The sequence below is a fragment of the Sorex fumeus genome, unplaced genomic scaffold (genome assembly GCF_029834395.1).
Source record: "Sorex fumeus unplaced genomic scaffold, SorFum_2.1 ptg000008l, whole genome shotgun sequence".
NCBI classification, from domain to species: Eukaryota; Metazoa; Chordata; class Mammalia; order Eulipotyphla; family Soricidae; genus Sorex; species Sorex fumeus.
Window position 1 is genome coordinate 79,500,980 of NW_026606065.1, and position 22,354 is coordinate 79,523,333.

Consider the following 22,354-nt stretch of genomic DNA (forward strand, 5'->3'; position numbering starts at 1 on the left):
CTGACTAATATTGTTTGAAGTCTAATTTTTAAAGTCTGGGAGTCTGGGAGGGGTAAGGGCTGGGGTGGGGTGGAGAGGAGGTTTGGGGAAGGACACCAGCAGGTGGCGCTGATCTCTTCCGTCAGTTGGGGTATCTCTCGGTTTACAACCCTTAGGGAATTAAGGGCGCCCGTGCTTGCAATCCATGCACGTGACCTCCAGCAATTTGCCAGACGTTAGTAGGGTGCCCGTGAAATGCCCAGCCTGTGTGTCTGCGCCATCCCCTTTCGGTTCTACCACCGGAAGTCCGGCTCCCCTACCCCAGGAGTTGGAGTTGTTTTATTTTCGTACTTGATCTCCAGCCCTACTCCTCCAGGCCAGGTACCTTATAGGAACTATAAGGCATCGGGTAATAATGCAACAATAAAGACCCGAGAGTTGAAACTGAAACTTTGACTAGGAGTGGGATTTTTTTTTTTTAAATCAAATTGACCAGCTGCAAACTCCGAGGTGCCTGCCTCGGTCAGGGCAGAACACGAATTGTCTTCCAAGCTATCAACTCCCCTGCACCACAGGGATCAGGCCCGTGCACAGACTCAAAGTGAAATTGAGATTTTATTGGCTGGGTTGAGGTGTGTGTGTTGGGGGTCACCGACTTCCTAACTTATATATTACCACCCCATTTCTGGGCCCAGCCAGTCATAGCCTCCAGGCATAGTTTAAAAAAAAAAGTACTAAAACCCATATAACACGACAAACAAAACAAACAACCCTCATAGGGAAAGTTCTCTTTCCCCGGGTGTAATTTTCCACGGCAGCGCAGAAAACGTTCTGCTTCCCTGTGTATGCCCGCGGCCAGTCAAACAGCTGCAAGTTCGAATCCGGGGTGAGCCAAGTTCCTTACAGTTTCCCTGCTCCCGGAGTTGCTGGATGATGAATCAAATCATGGATGTCGACCAGAACCGGACTCATTTTGCAATGCGCCTCCCCCTTGCCTCCCCCCAGCCCCTCCGCCACGCCCCCGCCCAAGCCATCCACCAAGGCTCCCGGGTTGGACGGCGGGATAAAAGCAGCCTGGTGGGGGTGCAGGGTGGGAGGGGATGGGGTAGTGGACGCCGGATCAAAGAACCAGACTCCTCTGGCCAGTGGAGATCGCCTCTCACCTACCTTCCCGAGCGGTCCCTTGCCTTTTCATTCCCCGCTTCCCAGACCTTCCTTCGAGCCTCCTCTAGACCCCTGACACAGTCTAAAAAAAGAAAAGCCGGCGGCGAGCGGGGCGGGGAAGCGGGCGCAGGCGTCCAGCCTCCTCCTCCTCCTCCTCCTCCTTCTCCTCCGCGCGCCGGGGGCTGGCGGGGCGGGGCGGGGCGCGGCGGCGGCGGCGGCTGCTTCGGGGCCGAGCCCGGCGGGCCGCGCTGACAGTTTGGGGCCGGCGGAGGCGGAGGCCGCGGGGAGGTGGGAGGAGACAGTGCGCGCTGCCCGCCGCCGCCGCCGCGCCGCAGTCCCGGGCTGCCGGGGGACAGGAAACCTTCGAGCCCCGCTGCTCCGCCGCCGCCGCGCCCCCCCTGCACGCGCCTGCCACACCCTCCTCCTCCGCCTCCAGCATCTTCGGGCCGGGCGCCGCGGCCGGGACTGGGCGCGGGCTGACGCTTCTCCCTTCGGCACCCCCAGCGGGGGGCGGAGAACTGTGACCCCCCCCCACCCGCCCCGCCGCCTCCGTTTCTCCGTGTCCCTGTCCCCCCCCACCCCCAACTCCGGGGCGGTGGGGGGGCCCAGGCGAAGATGGCGACGCCGGGAAGCGAACCCCAGCCTTTCGCCCCTGCGCTCTCGGTGTCCGCGCTGCACCCCCATCATCCCCACCACCACCACCACCACCACCATCAGCACCACGGAGGCACCGGCGGCGGCGGCGGCGGCGGCGGTGGGAGCGGAGGGGGCTTCAACCTGCCCTTGAACCGGGGGCTGGAGCGCGCGCTGGAGGAGGCGGCCAACTCCGGGGGCTTGAACCTGAGCGCCCGGAAATTGAAGGAATTCCCCCGCACGGCGGGCCCGGGGCCCGACCTCTCGGACACGGTGCAGGCAGGTGAGAAGGGCCGGGCACGGGGTGGATGGTTGGAAGAGGAGGCGGGGGGCGGGGGGGGGGGGCTCGCCAGGCGCCGCGGCGGCCGGTCCCCCCGTGCGCTCGGGGCCTCGCGCTGTCCCCGAGGCAGGGAGCCGCGTGGGCGCGCGCGCGGCCCGCCCAGCAACCGGGCACCGGGGAGTGGGGGGCGCCTCCCCCGGCCTCGCCCGGCCGCGCCGAGCCGTTGCGCCCGCGGCTCTCGGCGGTTCCACCCGGCCAGGCGACGGGGCGCGGGACGGAGACTCGCGGGGGGCACCGCCTAGGGTGCGCGCCGGTGCCCCGGGGAGGTTGCAGGAGCGGCGGCTTCCCCGGGCTGCGCGCTTTTTTATTTTGTTGCACGTCGAGGCGTGGCCCCGCCGGGTGTGTGTGTGTGTGGGGGGGGGGGACCCCAGACAAAGGTGACCCGTCTTGGGTCTGACCCGGGGACCACCGGCGGCGGCGGGGCGGCGAGGTTCCCCCCTGGAGGACATCCCCGAGCGATCGGGGTGGCCACGCCGAGGAAGTGCCGCCGAGGCTTCTTCCTCTTCCTGAACCGGTGCCAAGCGAGCACCGCCGCAGCGACGGTCGCCACGGGGGCCAATGCGCCGGGCGTCGTGGGGGAAATGGGCTCCAGGCTACCCTGGCCGTCTCGTTTGAGTGAGGGTTCATTGCCCAGGGACTCCTGCGTTCCCGGGTAACTCGGTTTCTGCGGGGGGGTTTGGGGGGGAGGGCCCTGGAAGGGACGGCGGCATGGCCTATGAAAAAAAAAAAAGAAAAGTAATTAAAGCGAGCTGGTTTTCCTGTGTGAGCCTGACAAGTTGTAACTCGCGCCAATGAGCAGCCAGCTTTTTCAAGTTAGGTCATGTGTTGACATTGCTGGGACGTCGACACCCCTTCTCCGGCCCTTGCAGTGACTGGCGTGGATTCTGGAAACAGGAAGGAGGGTGGAAGGGGGACGGGATGTGGGTCTTCAGGGCCCTGCAGAACCGACTCGGTTTCCTACACACCTCTTCAGCAGGGGCATCCGGGGAGGGTTTGCATTTTGTCCAGCGATCTGCATTTCCCAGGGCAGTGGCTTGCCCCCTTTTGGAGTGATGGGCCCAGACTTCCTAGCTGTCATCACCTCCTGGGCCCAGGTGTCAGAGCCCTTGGATCCTGGAGAACTTGATTTTCAGCTGCACAGGGGTGCCCACTTCCTACTTAGAGGGTGGAATGTGGGGAGCAAGCTCCTGGCTTTGCGAAGAGGTTCCTGGGGAGTTGGCCCTTAATTCAATTAACATTTACTGAGAAACCTAATGAATATTCAGATTAGTTATGAATTCACTGAAAGCTAAATAAATGAAAGCAGGGTGGGCAGACTCTTCCTGGCGATTAAACTTTGTCATTTGGATTTAGGAATAGTCAGGAATGGGCAAAATGGGAGGGGATTTCCAGAACTGAGATGTCAACAGCAGGGGACTCTCTTGGTAGGTCATCTTAGTTAACGTTTTCTTAAATGGAAGTTATTCCAAGAATTGCCTGAATCATTAACCTTAAAAAATGTTACTAAATTCTACTTCACCTTTGCCAGAGTGTATACCATAAGCCATGCAAAGGTTGGATGTGACTGTAGAAAATGGAGCTGGCATGGCCCTTCAGAGGGCCTTGGGAAATTGTGCCTGTCCTTTCATGATATCAAAATTTGTTTCCAACATTAATGAACTCCATTCCTCTTCTCCAGGCAGCGAGGTAGCAGAGAGGTTAAGGCACTTGCCATGCTTATGGCTAACGGTTTCTATCCTATTCACATATGGTCCCCAGAACCCTGAACACTGCTGGGTGTGTGTCCCCACTCCCAATATTCCTGATCCTTTTTGCTTGTTTATGGTAGGCTTAGGTTGTGTTTATGCTCCTCATTTGCCCCATTTAATTCTCACAGAACTCTAGCTAGTGAAAATTTAGACTTTTACAGTTAATCTTCTATCAAAAAAAAAAACACAATAGCAGTATTGGAAGTTCATAGTAACTTTGGACAATCCAGTGAAAACAAAGAATATTCAGTGTAGCCAGGGTTTTTGCATGCAATTTGAATATCGAATGTGTATATTTAAAAAAATTTGCTTTTGCAAAGTATCTTTGCCTCAGAATTCTGTATTCTTTCCTTCATTCTAAAGAAATATTTACTGAGCACCGTTCCTTATTTGGAAGAGCCAAAATCAAAATAAAGAAGAGTTAAAAATACCTTCAGTTTGCACAGTGTTGACATTTTCTACATATAAAGAGTTTTAGTAGAGTTGAAAAATATGAGTCGAAACATATACAATGTAGTGGTTTCTCCCTGACTAACAGTTTACGGAATAGCCTTTAAACACAGAATGGCATGTGAAGATCCTCAAATACCTAAAATGCAAAGTGCTTTTTTCCCCCATAATTTTTGTGAGATGGTGGTGTTGGAAACTTTTTTTTTCTTCAAAGTTCTGATGTTTAACACAGACGGTTTATGCCTACAAAAAAAAAATTGGCCATGTATGTGTAGAACTGTATTCTTTGGCAGTACAGCTTATCTCATCTGAGTTGAAAACTCAGATGTATACACTGAAATGCAGAGGCACTGAGCATATCTGTACATGTGTCTAAGCACTGTCATTCAAGTGCATACACATTTCCCAGAGGAGAAAGTCCTCTCAGGCCCTCACTTTGACTCTGAACATTTTGTTGTTGGGGTTTAGTCGTTCTGCAGGTGATAAGGAGAAAGAAGGACTGACCCACACATATGTGCCTGCATAGGAGATGCTAGCTGAAAGGAGAAGTGTGATGAGAAGAGCCTCAATTAGCACTTGGTGTGAGCATCAGTGCCAAGTTCTTTAAATCATTTTTCCCTACTCAGGTGCAGAACAGAAACCTGTTCATATCCTCCTTCACAGTTAGGGGACATAGCAATGTGGAGAATTCTGGTAACATGCTTAATACCATACCCTTGCTTAGATGATGAACCAGGGAGTGGCCCTGGTAGGCTCAACATAGCACAAATTTTTTTGGCCATAGCCCTGTGAAGCAAGAAGGAATGGAGAGGAGCAGAATCTGGACTCTGTGGAGAATCATTCAAGCAACATTAATTCTACAAGTATGTAGCAGCAGGCACCACTAAGTGTGTGAGACACTTTTATAGAAACAAGAAAACAGTAGTGGCCAAAAGAAATTCCTTATATTCCTTCTAGTTGGAGAGAGGAAAAAGTTAAAAAGTGGATTTTGCAAGATGAGTAGGAAGAATTACATTGCAGATGTATTTGTTTAGAATTAAACATTCAGCCTTATAAAAATGTGACTGAGGTAACTTGTAATATTGAGTTAAAATAATGACTAATAATAGACCAAAGCATGACATTGGGCCTGATAAAATGTATCATAAGGTGCAAGAAGACTCTTTCTATAGTGCTGGTTTATTAAGTAGTGTCATTTTGGATAAAGAAGCCCAAAAGATTATTTGCATGATTGAAGTAAAGTAAATTTAAAGGAGAACCGAGAAAAGACCATGTCTATCTGCTGAAGTATGTTTTTAAAAATAAAAAAAAACTTAAATAATGTCTCAGGCGCTTATTGGAAGTCGATTTCATAAAGTCAAGGGGATATTTACTTGTAGAAAAGGTTTCATTAACTAAGAGCTAATCATTTACAATGTTTTTTTTTCTGAGGTAGTGATAAATAGGATAGACTGTAGGAAATGAAGAGTTTCTCTGGGCAGACATTGAGATGGGGAATAACAGACAGTTGGCCGAGGTCTTTAATGTACTAATGCTGAGCACTGCACTGTAGGAAATGCGAGTGTAAGACTAGCCACAAGTACTGGAGGAGCTGACCGAAGACAGGTCAAGGTGAAAAGCCAAGTAGCCTAGTCAACCTTGCGGAATTTAGACAAAAACGATCATTTCCGTTCTGCTCACTAGGAACACATAGCAGAGTCAGGATTTGGTCAGCCTTGTTGGCTGGGTAGGGTATCAGAGAGTCTGCAAACATATATTCTATGCTTGGAAGGATGGTGCATCTGTAGAGTGAAAATCTGATGTCTGGTATCTGCAAATAAAGGTTTTAAGGGTTTCCCTCCTGTGTTTCTCCCACACCTCTGTCACTGTGTGACATGGTAAACAGAGTACAGGGAAATAGCAGAGGCTGGGATTATGGGTGTTGTGTAGAAAGTCTGTAAATTGGGTGTTCTCCATTGCCTAATCAGAGTGCAAGAGCCTTTTCTGAGCTTTGAGAACAGACTTATCTGCTGAGGGTTTACTTCTATGATAGTTGAGTCTTTGCCACAGTAGTACATTTTAGTCACTGGAATTTATTGGTTTTGTGTTTGCTTTTGTTTTGGGGCCACACTTGGCGGTGCTCAGGTCTTTCTCCTGGCTCTGTGCTCGGAGGTCACTTCTGGCAGTGTTGGGGACCATTGTGGCAAAGCCAGCTTGGTCTCTTGTCCTGCACGTTCCTTACCTGCTGTACTTCTAAGGTCGCGGTCACCGGAATTAGATGGGACTTGATAAAGAAATCAGTTTGTTCCCCCAAAACATGTTTTATTCCATCATTTTGGCCATGAAAGATTTTTTTCAAATCACCAATAAAATAAAACTTGAAATCACATTTTCTTAAATGTAAGTTGTTTTTATAGTTTTATGTAATTTTTCTATTTAATTGTATTTATTTGTTACTGCTTAATATTTATTGTGGTAGTCACTTGCAGGTACATACCTATATTCAAACATGCATATAAATACTGCTACATAACAAACCACTAGATGCAACTTTTACTTTTCAATTGCTCTATTGCTTTTCCTTGGGCTGGAGCAATAGCACAGCGGTAGGACGTTTGCTTTGCACGCAGCCAACATGGCCGACCCAAGTTCGATTCCTCCGACCCTCTCGGAGAGTCCGGCAAGCTACCGAGAGTATCTTGCCAGCACGGCAGAGCCTGGCAAGCTACCCGTGATGTATTCGATATGCCAAACACAGTAACAACAAAGTCGTTACTGGGCCCACTTGAGCAAATCGATGAATGACGGGAGGACAGTGACAGTCCATTGCTTTTCCTTGTGTTAACTAGGTTCTTCCCTGTTAAGATGTAGAGGGCTTCTAATAAGAAAGCTTTGAGGACACCTAAGACTTTTAGTATATATAGTCTACTGAATTCTATCTGGGTTTGCTCTCCCTGTCTCTGTTTGGTGGAAACAGTCCTCAAACAAACTGTTATTCTTCTTGCTTGCATAATAGGATGCTCTTTGTTGCAAAGGTAGAAGCACACTGGTTATGTTCCTAGAATAGCACTGTAGCACTGTCCTCCTGTTGTTCATGGATTTGCTCAAGTGGGCACCAGTAACGTCTCCATTGCGAAACTTGTTGTTACTGTTTTTGGCATATTGAATATGTCACAGGTAGCTTGCCAGGCTTTGCCGTGTGAACGGGATACTCGGTAGCTTGCTGGGCTCTCTGAGAAGGATGGAGAAATCGAACCCGGATCAGCTGCATGCAAGGCAAATGCCCTACCCACTGTGCTATAGGCCACACACCTCTGGTACCTCTTGACCTGTGTCTGTTTATAGGATCACAAATTTATCTGATGAATACCTGACTTTTATTATTAGCATGATTCTAACCAATAGTTTGTCATTTACTGAGACAGTTTATTTGATTTTTGGTTAATGTGTGTTATTAGACCAAAGTTGGTCACTCTATGCCCTTAAAATTTTTTTTAAATAATAATATTTGTTTTACCACAGAATAAACAACACTGAAATTGTGAGACTCAGTCTTTAATAGCCAAATTTAAAAGGTGCCTATCAGGATGACTGGCTGGGACTGGGGTGGGTAAGAAGGAGAAGAAGGAATCTGGGAACACTAGTGGAAGAAGTTGAAGTTGGTGGCAGGATTGGTGATGGAACATTGTATATCTACCCAGCTGTGTATGGGGCTGGAACAATAGCACAACGGGTAGGGCGTTTGCCTTGCACTCGGCCAACCCAGGTTCAATTCCCAGTATCCCATATGGTCCCTTGAGCACCGCCAGGGGTAATTCCTGAGTGCAGAGCCAGGAGGAACCCCTGTGCATCTCCGGGTGTGACCCAAAAAGAAAAAAATACCTAGCTGTGAATAACTTTGTAATTCACAGGGCTATATTAAAATAGAATTTTGAAAAAGAAAAAAATATATTGTTTCTATTCTTTAGAAGTAATTAAAAATAAATAATGATAAATACGGAGACTGCAGAGGTTGCTCAGTGGTCTGGAGCGCGTGCTTTGCAAGCAGGAGGCCCAGGTTTGACCTCCAATACTATATAATCCCCTAAGCACTTTCAGAAGCAGCCTCTGACCGCATCCTGGTTGTAGCCCCTGAGCACTGCTGGGTTTTGGTCCTTAAATCAGGGGTGGGGGTGGGGAAAGACTATTTAAATGTCTGAGAAATATTGAGTTCTGTTGTAAACTTAAAAAAAATTTTTTTGGAACCTTCCAGGGAGTACTCAGGGGTCCTTAGGTCCAATCTCAGTAATATTTGACTGGTTGTGTGGGCTATATGGTTTAGTGCTTGGGCTTGGTTTCAGTGCTGAACCCCACTGGAGTTGGGGAATTGGTGCCGTGCTGGGCAACTCATAGGCAAGTGCTAAGTGCTCCCCACCTCCTTTTGAGCTATCTCCCCAGCTCTGTAGCACGGTAGCACTATCCTCCTGTTCATCAGTTTGTTCAAGTGGGCACCAGTAACATCTCCATTGTGAGACTTGTTATTATTTTTGGCATATTGAATACGCCACGGGGAGCTTGCCAGGCTCTGCTGTGTGGGTGGGATACTCTCGGTAGGGTAGCTTGCCGGGCTCTCCAAGAGTGACAGAATAATCGAACTCCTGTTGTCCGCGTGCAAGGCAAATGCCCTACCGACTGTGCTATTGCTCCAGCCCCAGCTCTGTAAGCTTAAATTTCTTAAGCTATGAATGAGCAGTTGTTGGGTATAAGCAAAGGGTAGATAGCTTCATGTCTTTCAGTCCAGAGGTTAATTTTCTTTGCTCTCACTGTCCTGATATACATAGGCCCTCCTCCCCCACCCCCAAACCTATTACTTTTTTTTTTTTTGCTTTTTGGGTCACACCCAGTGATGCACAGGGGTTATTCCTGGCTCTGCACTCAGGAGTTACTACTGGCGGTGCTCAGGGGACCATATGGGATGTTGGGAATTGAACCCGGGTTGGCCGCATGCAAGGCAAACGCCCCACCCGCTGTGCCATCTCTCCAGCCCCCCAAACCTATTACTTAACTTCATTGCTTGTTTATATGGGAATTGTTTCTCTCTTTTGTGTATAATTTTCTTCATCCCTGCACCCATTTCACATTTTTCTGTGTGCTAAGCAGCATTTACTCTCTGTTAATATTTCCCCCTCGTCTTCCTCTAGGTCCTATGTTGTGTCCTCTATAGACTTGGTTATTTAAATGGCAGAAATCTTGTTAATTCTTAATCAGGGTGATTATGGGTTTATTAGTCAGCCCCGTATAACTTGAGTTTTTATATAAGCCTTTCAGAAAAGCCTTTTAATGACACTGATTTCCAGATTTGGAATAGCATTTTCGAAAACTTATTCTTTACGAGAGACATCGGGGAAAACTGGACTGAGTTTAGAACTTGTAATGACAGCAGTTTATAAAATCTTTCAATGATTATGTTAGTTGTTGGAAGTCAGGCAATTTGGTGTTAATTTCAGTGTTTATTTCAAATGATAAATGGAAATGTACCATGGAAATTCTTAAGAATGTAGATTTAAAGTTCACTATAAACTGATGTCCTGTGTTGCATGAAGATTTTTTTTTTTTGAGAAGGTTTAGTTTTGGCTAAATATTTTTGGTAGACTTTGGCAAGGATTGGGTTCCAGAGATCAGACTCAGGACCACATGCATGGGAAACACATGCCCTGGCCCAAGATAAGTGTGTGTGTGTGTGTGTGTGTGTGTGTGTGTATGTGGTGTGTAGTGTCTGTGTTATAAATTGTTTACACAAAAAGGAAAAAGGGGCAAGAAAAAAAATCAGAATTTAAAGTTACTTTAGAAAAACTCAGCCTTCCTTACAGAAGCAAGCTTGAAGCATGTCTGTGTTTCCTTGGTCTTAAGATTTCATCAGCATTGCTCCCATATTCTGCGGTAAGAAGTGTACATTTGGAAACCATCTGTTCCCACAAAGTAATTCAGAAATATAGTGAGACTGTTTACATGCTCAAAAAGTGGATGAACTGTGAGGATTTGGCTTCTCTTGCTTGCCTAAGCAGTGTAATACAAGGGGAATGCCGGTAGAGTCAGATTTCTGTATGTTCATGGTTTCTCCAATCATGCCCTCCTCGCTTGATCATGAAGGCGGAAGAGAATAACAATGTTTGATTTGCCTCACAGAAAATGTTTTTCTTTTTGCCTGATGAGACGTTCCTGTTTGTGTATGAATCTGATGTTTGTTGACACAGAGCCAGCTCTCCTGAAAGAATCCAAAACTCTGTCAGGACATTTCTAAGGCATCTGAATGGTGCTCTATCACTTTGGAATCTTTTGGATGTTCGCTGGTGTTCCTGCCACTGTGTTTTCTCTTTGCTTTAAGCGGGACCTCAAAGAGCGTAGGATGAGACGCAGTTGGAGAAAATGCTTTTATTTCTTCACTGATTTCTCCAAATGGGCAGAAAATGCCCCAGGCTTCTGGCTTCTCTGACCTTGTCTTTGACAGAGACCCCCGCAGTGCAGGGCATGGGATCTTGCTGGCCCCTAATATCCTTTCCTATTTTTGATGTGGATGCCGGATAGCATCAGGCCCCACATCATTCTGTCTGACCTGGTTCCATCAGCTTGGCTCTGAAGTGACTCTCTTTATCTCTGTGAGTGATAAGCTCAAAGGCAGCATCAGTCGCTTTCCCGACGTGACCTTTCCCTAGATGACCTCAGTTGGCTGTTCCAGTTGGTTCTCCCACTCCCACCGAGCTCCTGAGCTGCCGGAGTCCTCTTACCCGCTCTCCCTTGGGCCAGTTTCCCTCCATGCTCGCGTCACATAGCCTCCCACCAGCGTAACTTGCAGGTCTGAGCGTTGCATCCTGTCTTCCGGTCCTTTGCCTTATGTCCTTCTGCGATTTTGGCTGAATTATTGCCTCCCTCTTTCAGTGCTCCCCCATGTTTAAGCGGTGTGCTTTCCTCCTCTGTTGGCTTCTGGGGTGTGACTAGGTGAAGGTTGTCCCTTGTTTAGGTATGTGCCCTTCCTGCCCATCACAGGAACTGCTGAACATCAGCTCTTGGCCTATCATCACATTTGCCCTGTTCCCAGCCTGTTCTCAGGACCCAACTGTTAATCCCTCACCTTGATGCTGCCTGGATGCCATCCTCAACTTGTGCCCATTTTGCTGATGTGATGTCATTTTCTTGGTGTCCACCCAACAGCTTCTTCCCCTCCCCTCCCTTCCCTTCCCTCTCCTCCCCTCCCACCTGCCCTGCCCTCTTTTTGGGGCACATATGGTGATGTCCAGAGCTTACTCCTGAGTCTGTGCTCAGGGATCACCTCCGGCATTACTCAGGTGACCATATGTAATGCAGGGGACAGCTGCCTGCAAGGCAAGCACCTTCTATGCTCTCTCTCTGCCCATTTCTCTTCTCTTCTCTTTTCTTCCCCCGCCCTCACGTCTTTTCCTGTAGAGCCCTTCCTGCAGGTCAGGCGGAGCTTGATGTGGTGCAGGCCACCGTGCTCAGTTTGGCTGGCCTCTGGGTCCCTAGGACAATACTTAGCAGTGCTCAGGGTGTTGTGGGGTGTGAGGGATCCACCCCAGGGCTTTGCCCATGTCAGGCATACGCGCTCCTGACTGAACTGTCTCCCTGACTCTTCCTTACACTCTTCCTTTTACTTCTCAGCAGCACCTACTCTCTGAGTTGGCTCAGGCGGGTGCACCCATACTCTGGAGTCTTGGGGGTGGGGGCGGTGCTTCAGCCTCAGAAATGGGGTTCCTGACAGTTGAGGAATCATCAAGGTGGAGATGTGAGCCAGGCTAGTTACTCCCGAGCCTGTCCCCTCATGTGCTGATGGCCTCCCGGCATCCCACTGACCTTCCCTTCATGTGGTAGCCACTCACATGTGCCATTGTGTCTCCAGTCGCCCTTTTCTCCTAGGGATCTCCCACAGGAATTCTCAGAATCTTCAGTTCCACCTCAGGGCCTGATCTCTAAATCCAGTCACATGCTGAAGTACTGGGGCAGGGCTTTCTCACAGGATTTAGGGGGACAAGGCTCTTTCGTCAGTGGAGACGGTACCAGCCCTGTGGCTACCAGCTGACTTTGGGCCTACCAGGGGTCTAGAACCAGACCTGACATTTCTCCGCCTCCTCCCTGGGGTCTCTCGGGATCTCGCACACCCCACAAGGCTGCGTCTGGCTGGACCTGTGTGTAAGTCTCCTGATATGGGGCTGAGCGTGTGAGTGTGAGAGGGGAAGCCGATACACTCGCAGTTAAAAACAGGCAGCTGGCTTGTCTGGGCCTTCCCCCACCCCTCCATTGCACATATATGTAGGCTCATCTTTTTGGGACCCTCCTCCGGCTCCTCAGGGGCATGACAGGAAGGTCCGAATTTGTGACATCAGCGTGTACAAGTCATTGATAAGTCACTCTTCAGCTAGAGGTCAAATGAGTTATATGAACTTTGTGAGGGTTACTTGAAACAACCAAATTCAAGGAAACAAAATAGCATTTTTGAAACCCTGTCGTTTTAGAGGATGTAGATGGTTTAAGAAGGAAGAGACACTGGGTGATACTGGGTAGGGTGCCTACCTTGTGAACCAATCAGGGTTCAGTTCTCGGCACCCCATAGAGTTCTCTGGGTCCTCTGGTACTCCTATAACTGGTTTAGTCATTTGCCTTTGAAATGGCATTCTTGACTATCACAGTGTAAAGAGTAAAATTTTCTTCATGGCTCTCCCCCACTAATAGCCGAGGACACAGATTCAGAGAGCTTAGGTCATTGGACCAGGGTCACACAACTGGGGTAACCTCCTTTCTGGAGCTCTCCATAGAGTTCCCAGGTCAGACCTCCAGACATACCTTGTGGATGATGTCTAAAGAAGGGAAAGTACTGTGGACCCTTTAATAGCATGCGGTGTAAAGCTGGCTACAAAACTAATAGTAGTTATAGATTAAATAAGTTAATTTAGGATTTCACTTTATGTGGTTGGGCTACATGCATGTAGTTGGGGTACATGCATGGCCCCCTGTAAATTGGATTCCAAGTACAGTTCACAAATTGGAGATCCACAATGGTCTTTCCAAGTGAGATTTTCCCCTTTCTCTCTTTCTTTCTTTCTTTCTTTCTTTCTTTCTTTCTTTCTCCAATTTGAAATACATTTTTCTGTGGATTCATAGCAGTGTGGTTTGGTTTCTCTGCCAACCCTCTCTTGACCCCAGCAGAAGTGGGCCTTCCCGTGAATGGTGGTTTGTCTTTGTTTGCAAAAATGCAGCCTCAGATCTGGAATGAAATTCTTCATCTCAAGGTTCATCTCAGCCTCAGGCTGTGAATGAAACTATCTTGGCCATTCTGGCCCATACCAGCAAGTTGCCCTCTTCTTCCATGCCTCCTTGGCCAGTGAGCTCAGCAGTGCTTCTTGGACATTCAACAGAAGGATGTCCCTTCCTACAGATGAGGGGAGCAGGGGTCGCATAAATAAGGGGAGAGGTATGCTCTGGGATTCCATGATGACTTGGGGTGAAGAAAGCAAGGCACAGGAGACACCACCTGAGAGAAATGGACAGTGGTTTAAACGCTTCTCTATTGTTTTCGTACATTATGTTTTAGTTTTGGGCCACAACCAGTGATGCTTAGGACCTACTCCTAGTGAGGTGCTGGGGGTCACTCCTGGGTTCACAGAACCATGTAGTGCCAAGGATCCAATCCTGGATTCCTACATGCAAAGCATGCATGCCAGTTCTTTGAGCCATCTTCTTGGCCCGTGTGTGTGTGTGTGTGTGTGTGTGTGTGTGTGTGTGTGTGTATGTGTGCGGATGTGTGCGGACGTGTGCGCACTTGCACTCTTTTTTTTTCCACTTGAGCATTATGGTTTCTATTGCTGGTAACACATGTTTAGGCATACAGTATTCCAACTCCACACTCACTACCAGTGTCAGTGTCAACTCACTAGTGTCCTAGGTCGTCTCCTGTCCCCTCCTAACCCTTCTATCCTTAACAAACTGTTCTGCAGATCAACTCTCTGGCTGTTACTGTTGTCCATCCTTATTCTCTTATTACATACTATGTTAATTTTGGTGGATAGGGTAGAGTTGGATCTTACCTGGCAGAACTCAGGACTCTGTGATCAGGGATAAGTCACGGTGGTGTTTGGCGACCATATGTGATGCTAGGATTTTGTACCAGGGTCAGCTGATGCAGGTATCAGCTTGGACATTATTCTGTCCTCTCTTTCCATCCTGCTGGGCTTCTTTGCAGTCCACATATGAGAGAGAGAGAGAGAGGAGAGAGGAGAGATATTTTACACATCCCTCCAGATGAAAGAGAGAGAGAGAGAGAGAGAGAGAGAGAGAGATCACCACATCTATTGCTTTCCTCCAGACTGACTTTACTCAACATCATTTGTATGCAGTAGGCTTGGGTTTGATGCCTGGCACTGCAAGGTCCCCCGAGCACTGCCAGAAGCAACTTCTGCATACAGAGCTAAGAATAACTTCTGGGCACTCTCAGGTATGTCCCCAAAACTGAGACAGATTCTTTTTGTTTTTGCTTTTTGAGTCGCACCCAGTGATGCACAGGGGTTACTCCTGACTCTGCACTCAGGAATTACTCCTGGTAGTGCTCGGGTGACCATATGCGATGAGGGATCGAACCTGGGTCGGCTGCATGCAAGACAAATGCTCTACCCACAATACTATGGCTTCAGCCCCAAGACAAAGATTCTTTCCTTATGTTTGCTTAGAAAAGGACAAAGAAATCTTGAGGGAGGAATGGTGACTCGAGAAGAATGAGTTCAAAATTCTCCCAGTGGGAAATGAGGAGCCTATTCTAGTACCGGGTCATCTTACATTTTCAGGCCAGGTGTTCTGGGACAGTGCCTCATTTGGGCCTGGATTATTGGGGTGGGAAGGAGGGCCCAGGTGGGTGGGGCCTCAGAAGAGGACTTGACATGCAGCTCTCTGCCTCTGCAAGAGTCCTGCCATTGATTGAAAATATTTTCCAGATTAAAATGAAATACATTGGCCACTTTTTAAATGATCATTAACAGAAACTTAAATCTTTGTTCATCTCTTCATGTTCTTGATAATTTTTTTGAAACTTAGGCAATTCTTTGGTGATTCTTCTATAAGCAATAAAACAAAGGGCCAAGAGAGCTAGGACATGGGTCAAGACACTTTTCTTGCATGCAGCTAACCTTGGTTTAATCCCCAACATCACATGTGTTCCTCACTGTCCCCTTCCCCCCAGCATGGCCAGGGATTGCTTTTGAGCAGAGTACTGGGAATAGCCCCTGTGTACCTCTGGATGTGCCTCCCCACCCCCATCTGGTACTTATTTTGAGCTTGACTCAAGATATTTCATTAAAAACCTAGGTTTAATGTTGCTGATTTTATAAGGGACGAGAAGCAGGGAGCTTCCTCTCTCTCTCTCTCTCTCTCTCTCTCTCTCTCTCTCTCTCTCTGGATTTAGGACCCTGACTTGAGTTTCTCCAATAAGACTTCATGAATGCAAGGTAGGAAGTGTCCCTGCTTTTGAAGAGAAAAATTACTAGAAATGAATCTGCTCATCTAAGTGCATTTGTTGAGCTAGTAAGGAGGAAGACAGAATTGAAAGTAGGTGTGGGTTGAAGAAGTACCATGCATGGGGACAGTGTCACTAGTATTTGGAGCAGGAGGGCCAGACCAGAGTGTCCAGTTCAGTGAGAATCCAGCCCAGGACGTGTGGATAGGCAGTGCTCAGGGTCCCAGACGTGTGGGTACAGGTTCCCGAGGAGGACCCAGATTGGGACAATAGTTTTCCAACCACTCATTCCTGGGTCTGTGCTCAGGGGTCACTCCTGGCAGTGATCAGTGCACTGTATTTGGTGCTGGGATTTGAACCAGGGTTGCTGTTAATGTGGCTACATGTAAGGCAAGTGCCTTATCTCCTGTTGCTCTAGTTCTAGTTTTAACCATAGGTGTTCATAACACCTGGGTCAGCTCTCTTTCTTAGAACTGTGTTTTAAAGTGGGCAACGGTTGCTAGTTAAAAAGTTCTCCATGGTGACTTGTTTGTTATTTTAAAATGTAGATACATATTCTAGGTTTTAATTTGGGTAACAAAATAGGTTATTTTAATAGATTGGTTTACTTTCTGGCCTAATTGAACAACCCATTTAAAGTGTACTAGATTCTATTCTCTTTAGTGAGAAATAGGTGAGAGACCAAGTGGTTTTCTTTCTAGAATATTCCCTTTGTAATACAAATGCTTATACTTTAAAACCTGCTTGATTTAAGTAATAATAATTGATTCCGTTCCTAAAGATGCACTTCTTTTCTCAATGAATCAGTGACTTTTACAATCCTATAAATCAAATAGCACTGCAATGCATTTTGGCTAAAATGGCAGCATGGTTTATGACTAAACAACCAAACTTTTGTGTTTATGCAAATCGTCCTAATTATAAGAGAAGTCTGATTAGCTAATTGAAGACAAGTAGATCTTTTTTTTTGTGCTGGTCCCTCGGAGGAGGTGTAGATGATAATCTATGCAAGCAATTTAAGGCTATTATGTGTTTTTCCCTCCCTGGTCTTAGCAAGTCTGGATAAATCAAAATTAATTTTAGCTGTATAGGCATTCTAGTGGTTATAATTTTGCAATAAACTCTTAGCTGTGGCTTATTCAACTATTTGCAAGTACTTCCTTCTGCAGTATTTTAAAAGGCTATAACTTTTCTGGGTGCTCCTATGTGTAATTCTGTTCTGTTTTATAAAATGCACATGGCATCCATTTAGGTTTGCTATCCTGCCCCACCTCCACACTTCCACCCCTGGAATCAGTATGTTAATGACTTGGAGTCTCCACACGAAATGAGCACAGTGGGAGTTCTGGGGTATAATGTGCCTGAGAGACCCTTCTTGTCTGCCTCCTTGGAGAGTGAGTGGCAGGGTCAGGATTGCACAGCTGAGTGCTTTCATAATCAGACAGTCTGGGTCTTTCTGAAGTGGTTTGATAGTGTCTGCATATGCTCATGCTTTTGAGTCTTAATGTTTCAGAGCTTCCCTTTTGGACACCCTGATTTGCAACTTCTCTTTCTTTTAAAAATATTTTTTTCTTTGTTTGTTTTTTGGGCCACACCTGGTGGTGCTCAGGGCTTACTCTTGGCTCTGAGCTTAGGGATCACTCCAAGTGGGGCTCCAGGGACCACATGAGGTTCTGGGAATCTAATCATGGTCCACCTCATGCAAGGCAAGTGTGTTACCTGCTCTCACTTTTTATTTGTAATCCCATGATGACATAGGGTAGACTGGGTTTGAAGAGCCCCATGACCTAGAATGAAGAGTTCAGATTTCAGAGATATTATTGGGCATAATTCTCTCTATATATGACTTTCATTGTTGGAGACTCATAGGCTAATGTACATTGTCATTATCTTTTATATTATCTCCTATGTTGTAACATGTTATATGATCATGAGTAGGTATCATCATCCTAAATCCAGATTTGTTGGCAATATTCTGGTTATACCTCTTAACATATTAAGAATGACACCTTTAACATGAAATTTGGATAATCAAGAACTGCATTCATATGAAATCATGGACACCATCTTTTCTTCTATATTAAAAAAAAATCAGAGGCAATTTCTGGCTCTACTCAGGGCTCACTTCTGGTGGGTCTGGGGGATGCTCTATGCAGTGCTGGGATCTAACTGAAGTTGCTTGAATGCAAGGCCCGTGCCTTAATCCCTGTGCTATCTCTCTGGCCCTGACACCATCTTTTTTTTTTAAAAAATTTTTAAATTATTTTTTATTTATTTTTTTATTAGTGAAACACCATGAGGTACAGTTATAGACTTACAAATTTTTGTGCTTGGGTTTCAGTTATACAATGATCAAGTACCCATCCCTCCACCAGTGCCCATCCTCCACCACCACGAGTCCCAGCATCCCTCCCACCCCTCATCCCCCCCATCCCACCCTGCCTCTGTGGCAGGGCATTCGCCCTTGTTCTCTCTCTCTCTCTTCTTTTGGGTACTGTGTTTTGCAAGATAGGCATTGAGTGGCAGTCATGTTTGGTCTATAGTCTACTTTCAGCATGCTTCTCCCACCCTGGGAGGATCCTCACAACACCCTTTATTTGGTGCTCTCTTCTTTATCTGAGCTTCCTTTTCCCCCAGCACGTGTGGCTGGTCTCCAAGTCATGGAGCAAAATTCCTGGTACTAATCTCAGCCATTCCTATGTGTTAGTCTCCCATTTTGTTGCTTTGTGTTCCCCAGATGAATGCAATCTTTCTGATGACACCATCTTTTAAGAATAAACTGAAGATGTATGGAAAAGGAGACCAGTGAAGAGACTGCACACATCTCCTAGCTGGTTAGTGTCAGATTTAGTCTAGAATCTGTCCAGTTCATCCTGGTCACCTCTCTCAGTTGTCCATCCAGAAGCCCTAGAAGAAATAACAAAGTTTGGGGGGCTGGAGCGATAGCATAGCGGATAGGGCATTTGCATATGGCTGACCCAGGTTTGATTCCCAGCATCCCATATGGTCCCCCGAGCACCACCAGGAGTAATTCCTGAGTGCAGAGCCAGGAGTAATCCCTGTGCATCACCAAGTGTGACCCAAAGAGCAAAACAAACAAACAAACAAACAAATAAAAACCACCAAAGCTTGACTGCTTTCTCCTTTTAACTTTGGTACCATGAAATTTACCAGAAGGTCTTTGGCTTAGGGCCCAAAATTATTGGTTTTATTGGAGAAAGTACTGCCTTCATTTTTAATGATAAAAATAGCATACATTTAAAGTATTCATACAAAACATGGGCATGATCTGAAAGATGATTGTGAAATAGACATTGTGGTAGTGAGAATTACAGCAGCTGCGGGTGTGGTCCCGGAAGCACAGGGTTATAGAAGGGTAGTGAGGATGTTATGGTGACTGTGAAGGTCTATGCACGGGATGAGTTTGTCAGAGTAGTGGGAACTTACACTTAAAATGGCCACATCTTGTTGCATATAAATTAGTTTAGTAAAATAGATCCAAAATGAACCCATCATTCACCTTAAAGATAGAACCTTGGGGCTGGAGTGATAGTACAGTGGGTAGGGCATTTAACCAGCATACAGCTGACTCGGGTTCGATCTCTAGCATCCCATATGGTTCCCCGAGCACCACCAGGAGTAATTCCTGAGTCCGGAGCCAGGAATAACCCGAGCATCGCCAGGTGTGACTCCCCCCTCAAAAAAAAAAAAAAAAAAGAAAAAAAATAGAACCTTTCTAATACTTTTGACTTTTTCTGCTTGCTGACAATACCCTGGTCAACAAGCTGTTTTTTGGGGGGTTATCTGGGAGTTTCCTACTTGATGCTTAGGAGACTCTGGGCTATTCTCAGCTAGGGAACCTACATCTCAGTGTGATTCCCCAGCCTTTAACTGGGGTCCTCGAGCGCTGTACCCCAGGACCAGGTGATGCTGGGGAATTGAACCAGGGTTGGCAGCCTTCAGAGCATGCATTTTATCCCCTATACTATTTCTCCAGCCTTACCAAGCTATTGTGAAACAGAATAATCAGGATTTTGTGGCATTTACTGGTAGAAGACTCATTTATTTATTTTTCATGGACATAGACTTAGATCTTCATTCTCTTTACTTGAAATAGCTTGTTAATTGTCTAGATAGGTTTATTTGTAAAATACTATAATTTAGAGGGCTGGGGCACATGATTTGCATGCAGGAAACTGGGTTCTATCCTTGGCATTTAATGGTCCCCTGAACACTGCCAGGAGCCCACTGGGTGTGGCCTCAAAGTGATATGAACATTTCTAATTTTTTTTCTAAGTGACATTTTAATTTTATGGTTAGAATAAAGCAAAAATGGATATTGAGCCAAGGGCTTCTAGGCTCAATAGTTTCTAACTACATCCAAAGCCTAGGGGCTTTTGTTGTGTTTTCAGACATTCACAGACATTCTTTTATTTGTCCCCGCAGTCTAGACCATAAATTTTAAATGCAGGAACTACTGCTCATGGATAAATGTTTCCAAGATCCTCACATGAAGAATGGAGGAGCTGGAATTGGTACTCACCAAGCACACTGTCATTAAAAAGACCTGAGTTGGTAGGTTGGGGGCAACCCCAGTGCCCAGGGACTGCTCCTAGCTCTGTGCTAAGGGATCACTTGGTTGTGCTCAGGGAACCATGTGTGCTGGTGCTGGGGATTTGGATGGGGTCAACCACATGCAAGACTAGTGATCTTAGCACCTGGACTGAAGCTTCCTGACTTTCGTGAGTGTATCTTGCAGCTCTGGGATGATATGGCATCTCATGTCCAAACTTCCTGATTCCCAGCTGTGGCTGGCATCCTTCAGCCTGCCTCCTGCCATGGCACATTCCGGACTGCCCACCCATGCAGCAACCCCGACAGTGGGTGCCTCTGGCCTCTGGAATCCAGTGCCACCCAGCTTAGACTACAGGGTTCTCCTCAGCACCACAGGACTGTAGCTGCTTTTTTTTTGTTGATGTTCCCCATGTTCCCGGTTAAATGCTCCAGCCTTGACTTTAGAGTGAACTGCTTCTTTCTTCTCTGTGTTTGCCAAATAAAATAAAACAAAACAGAAAACAGTACAACACAAGAGAAAAGTGTGTTGTCCAGTGGCTGTCAGCTTCTGTTCCTCCTCGGAGGGCCTGGCCTGTGGTCTCCTATTCCCCCATTTACTTCAATTTTTTCCAAAACCTGGGGCTGTGTAGCCTCTAACATGCAGTTGAAAGGATGGAATTGATCCTTAAGGATTCCTTAATGGCACGTCTTAGCTCTGCAATTAATAAGTGTAAAAATGAGAATGATAATGGCTTTATGTATTACGTTTATTTATTTATTTTAGGTGCTGTAAATATATTTTAGGTGCTTCTTTCATTTAATCCTATACCAATTTTGGGAGATTAGCTGATTAGAAAATCAAGACTCTATGGGAAAAAACTTGTGGCAGGAGAAAATCTTAAAATGGATAGCTGCAGGCTGGGACTGTAGCTGAGGGCTAGAGTGCTTGCCTTGCATGTATTCCAGGCCCTGCACTGCAAAAGAAAAAGGAAAGCGATCACATAGCCACGAAGCAGAGAAATTGGCATGCAAATTCAGTTTAACCCAAGTGGCCCATTTTTACACTACTTTTCACTCACTCTCCACAAACTCTATGAAGAGCAGGGAGAAGAAAGAAAAGTAACATTGACCAGACTTTTTTCTGTACCTGTGACTGACGTGGCTGAACATATGACCTCATGTTTCTCTAATGCTAAGAATTAGACACCATGCTCTTAAAAAAATAGACCAAAAAAAAAAGTAAATAAAAATGAGTCTCAATCTAAACAATGTTCTCAGGGTCACAGAGCTGCAAATTGCAGTCATCAAATTTAACTCGGTCTTTCTGCTTACGGGGAGATCCTTCTATATTTAATTTTTCTGCAACACTCTGATGAATACTAGTGATGAGACTTTTTAGTTTGTTTCAGGCTGATTAAAAAAAAAAGTCAGAGGATTCTTTTATTCTCTTAAAACCTCGAGCATATAGGAAAGTAGAGTAGGAAAGAGAGCACTTGACAGAGGATGTTCTGTTTGGAGAAAAGACAGTGTGGGAACAAAGATGAGGTAGAATTGATTCTTGGACGGTGTGATGACAGAATTTCTTAGCTGTAGTTTTATTTTAGCTGAGTTCTAGTCGAGTGGAATAAAAGTTTTTAGCTTTACAAAATGGGAGAGGATAACCTAGGATTCTTATGAAAATTGAAGTTACCATTGTCAACCTGAGTCAGTTTCCCTGTTCTAATTGTCCTTTTCAGATAGAATTAAAAGGTACGGGTTGATTCCCCTGAACGCTTTCCTTGGTGGATTTGTAGAGCTTTGCAACTCACCCTAGAGTTCACCCTGAAAAACAATTAACTTAAAAAACAAACAAACAAACAAACTAACTAACCTCCAAGACAACCCACAAAAAAAGAAATAGGGACTGCCAGGGTAGTACAGCAGGTAAGGCGCTTGCCTTGCATGTGGCCAACCTAGATTTGCTCCCTGGCACCACATATGGCTCCCTCAGCACTCCAGGAGTGATTCCAGAGAACA

At 46.4% G+C, this 22,354-nt stretch overlaps 1 protein-coding gene across 4 annotated transcripts in view; it reads left to right on the forward strand.

Annotated features, from left to right (window-relative positions):
• Nucleotides 1-1,682: 1,682 nt before the first annotated feature.
• The window catches only part of LRCH1 (leucine rich repeats and calponin homology domain containing 1), a 219,602-nt gene continuing 198,930 nt past the window's right edge, over nucleotides 1,683-22,354 (forward strand). For all 4 annotated transcript variants that reach the window (XM_056109670.1, XM_056109672.1, XM_056109669.1 and 1 more), the window contains exon 1: nucleotides 1,683-2,059. In XM_056109670.1, coding sequence (XP_055965645.1) covers nucleotides 1,759-2,059 — 301 coding nt within the window. In that variant the 5' untranslated portion in view covers nucleotides 1,683-1,758. The remainder of the gene's footprint in view (nucleotides 2,060-22,354) is intronic.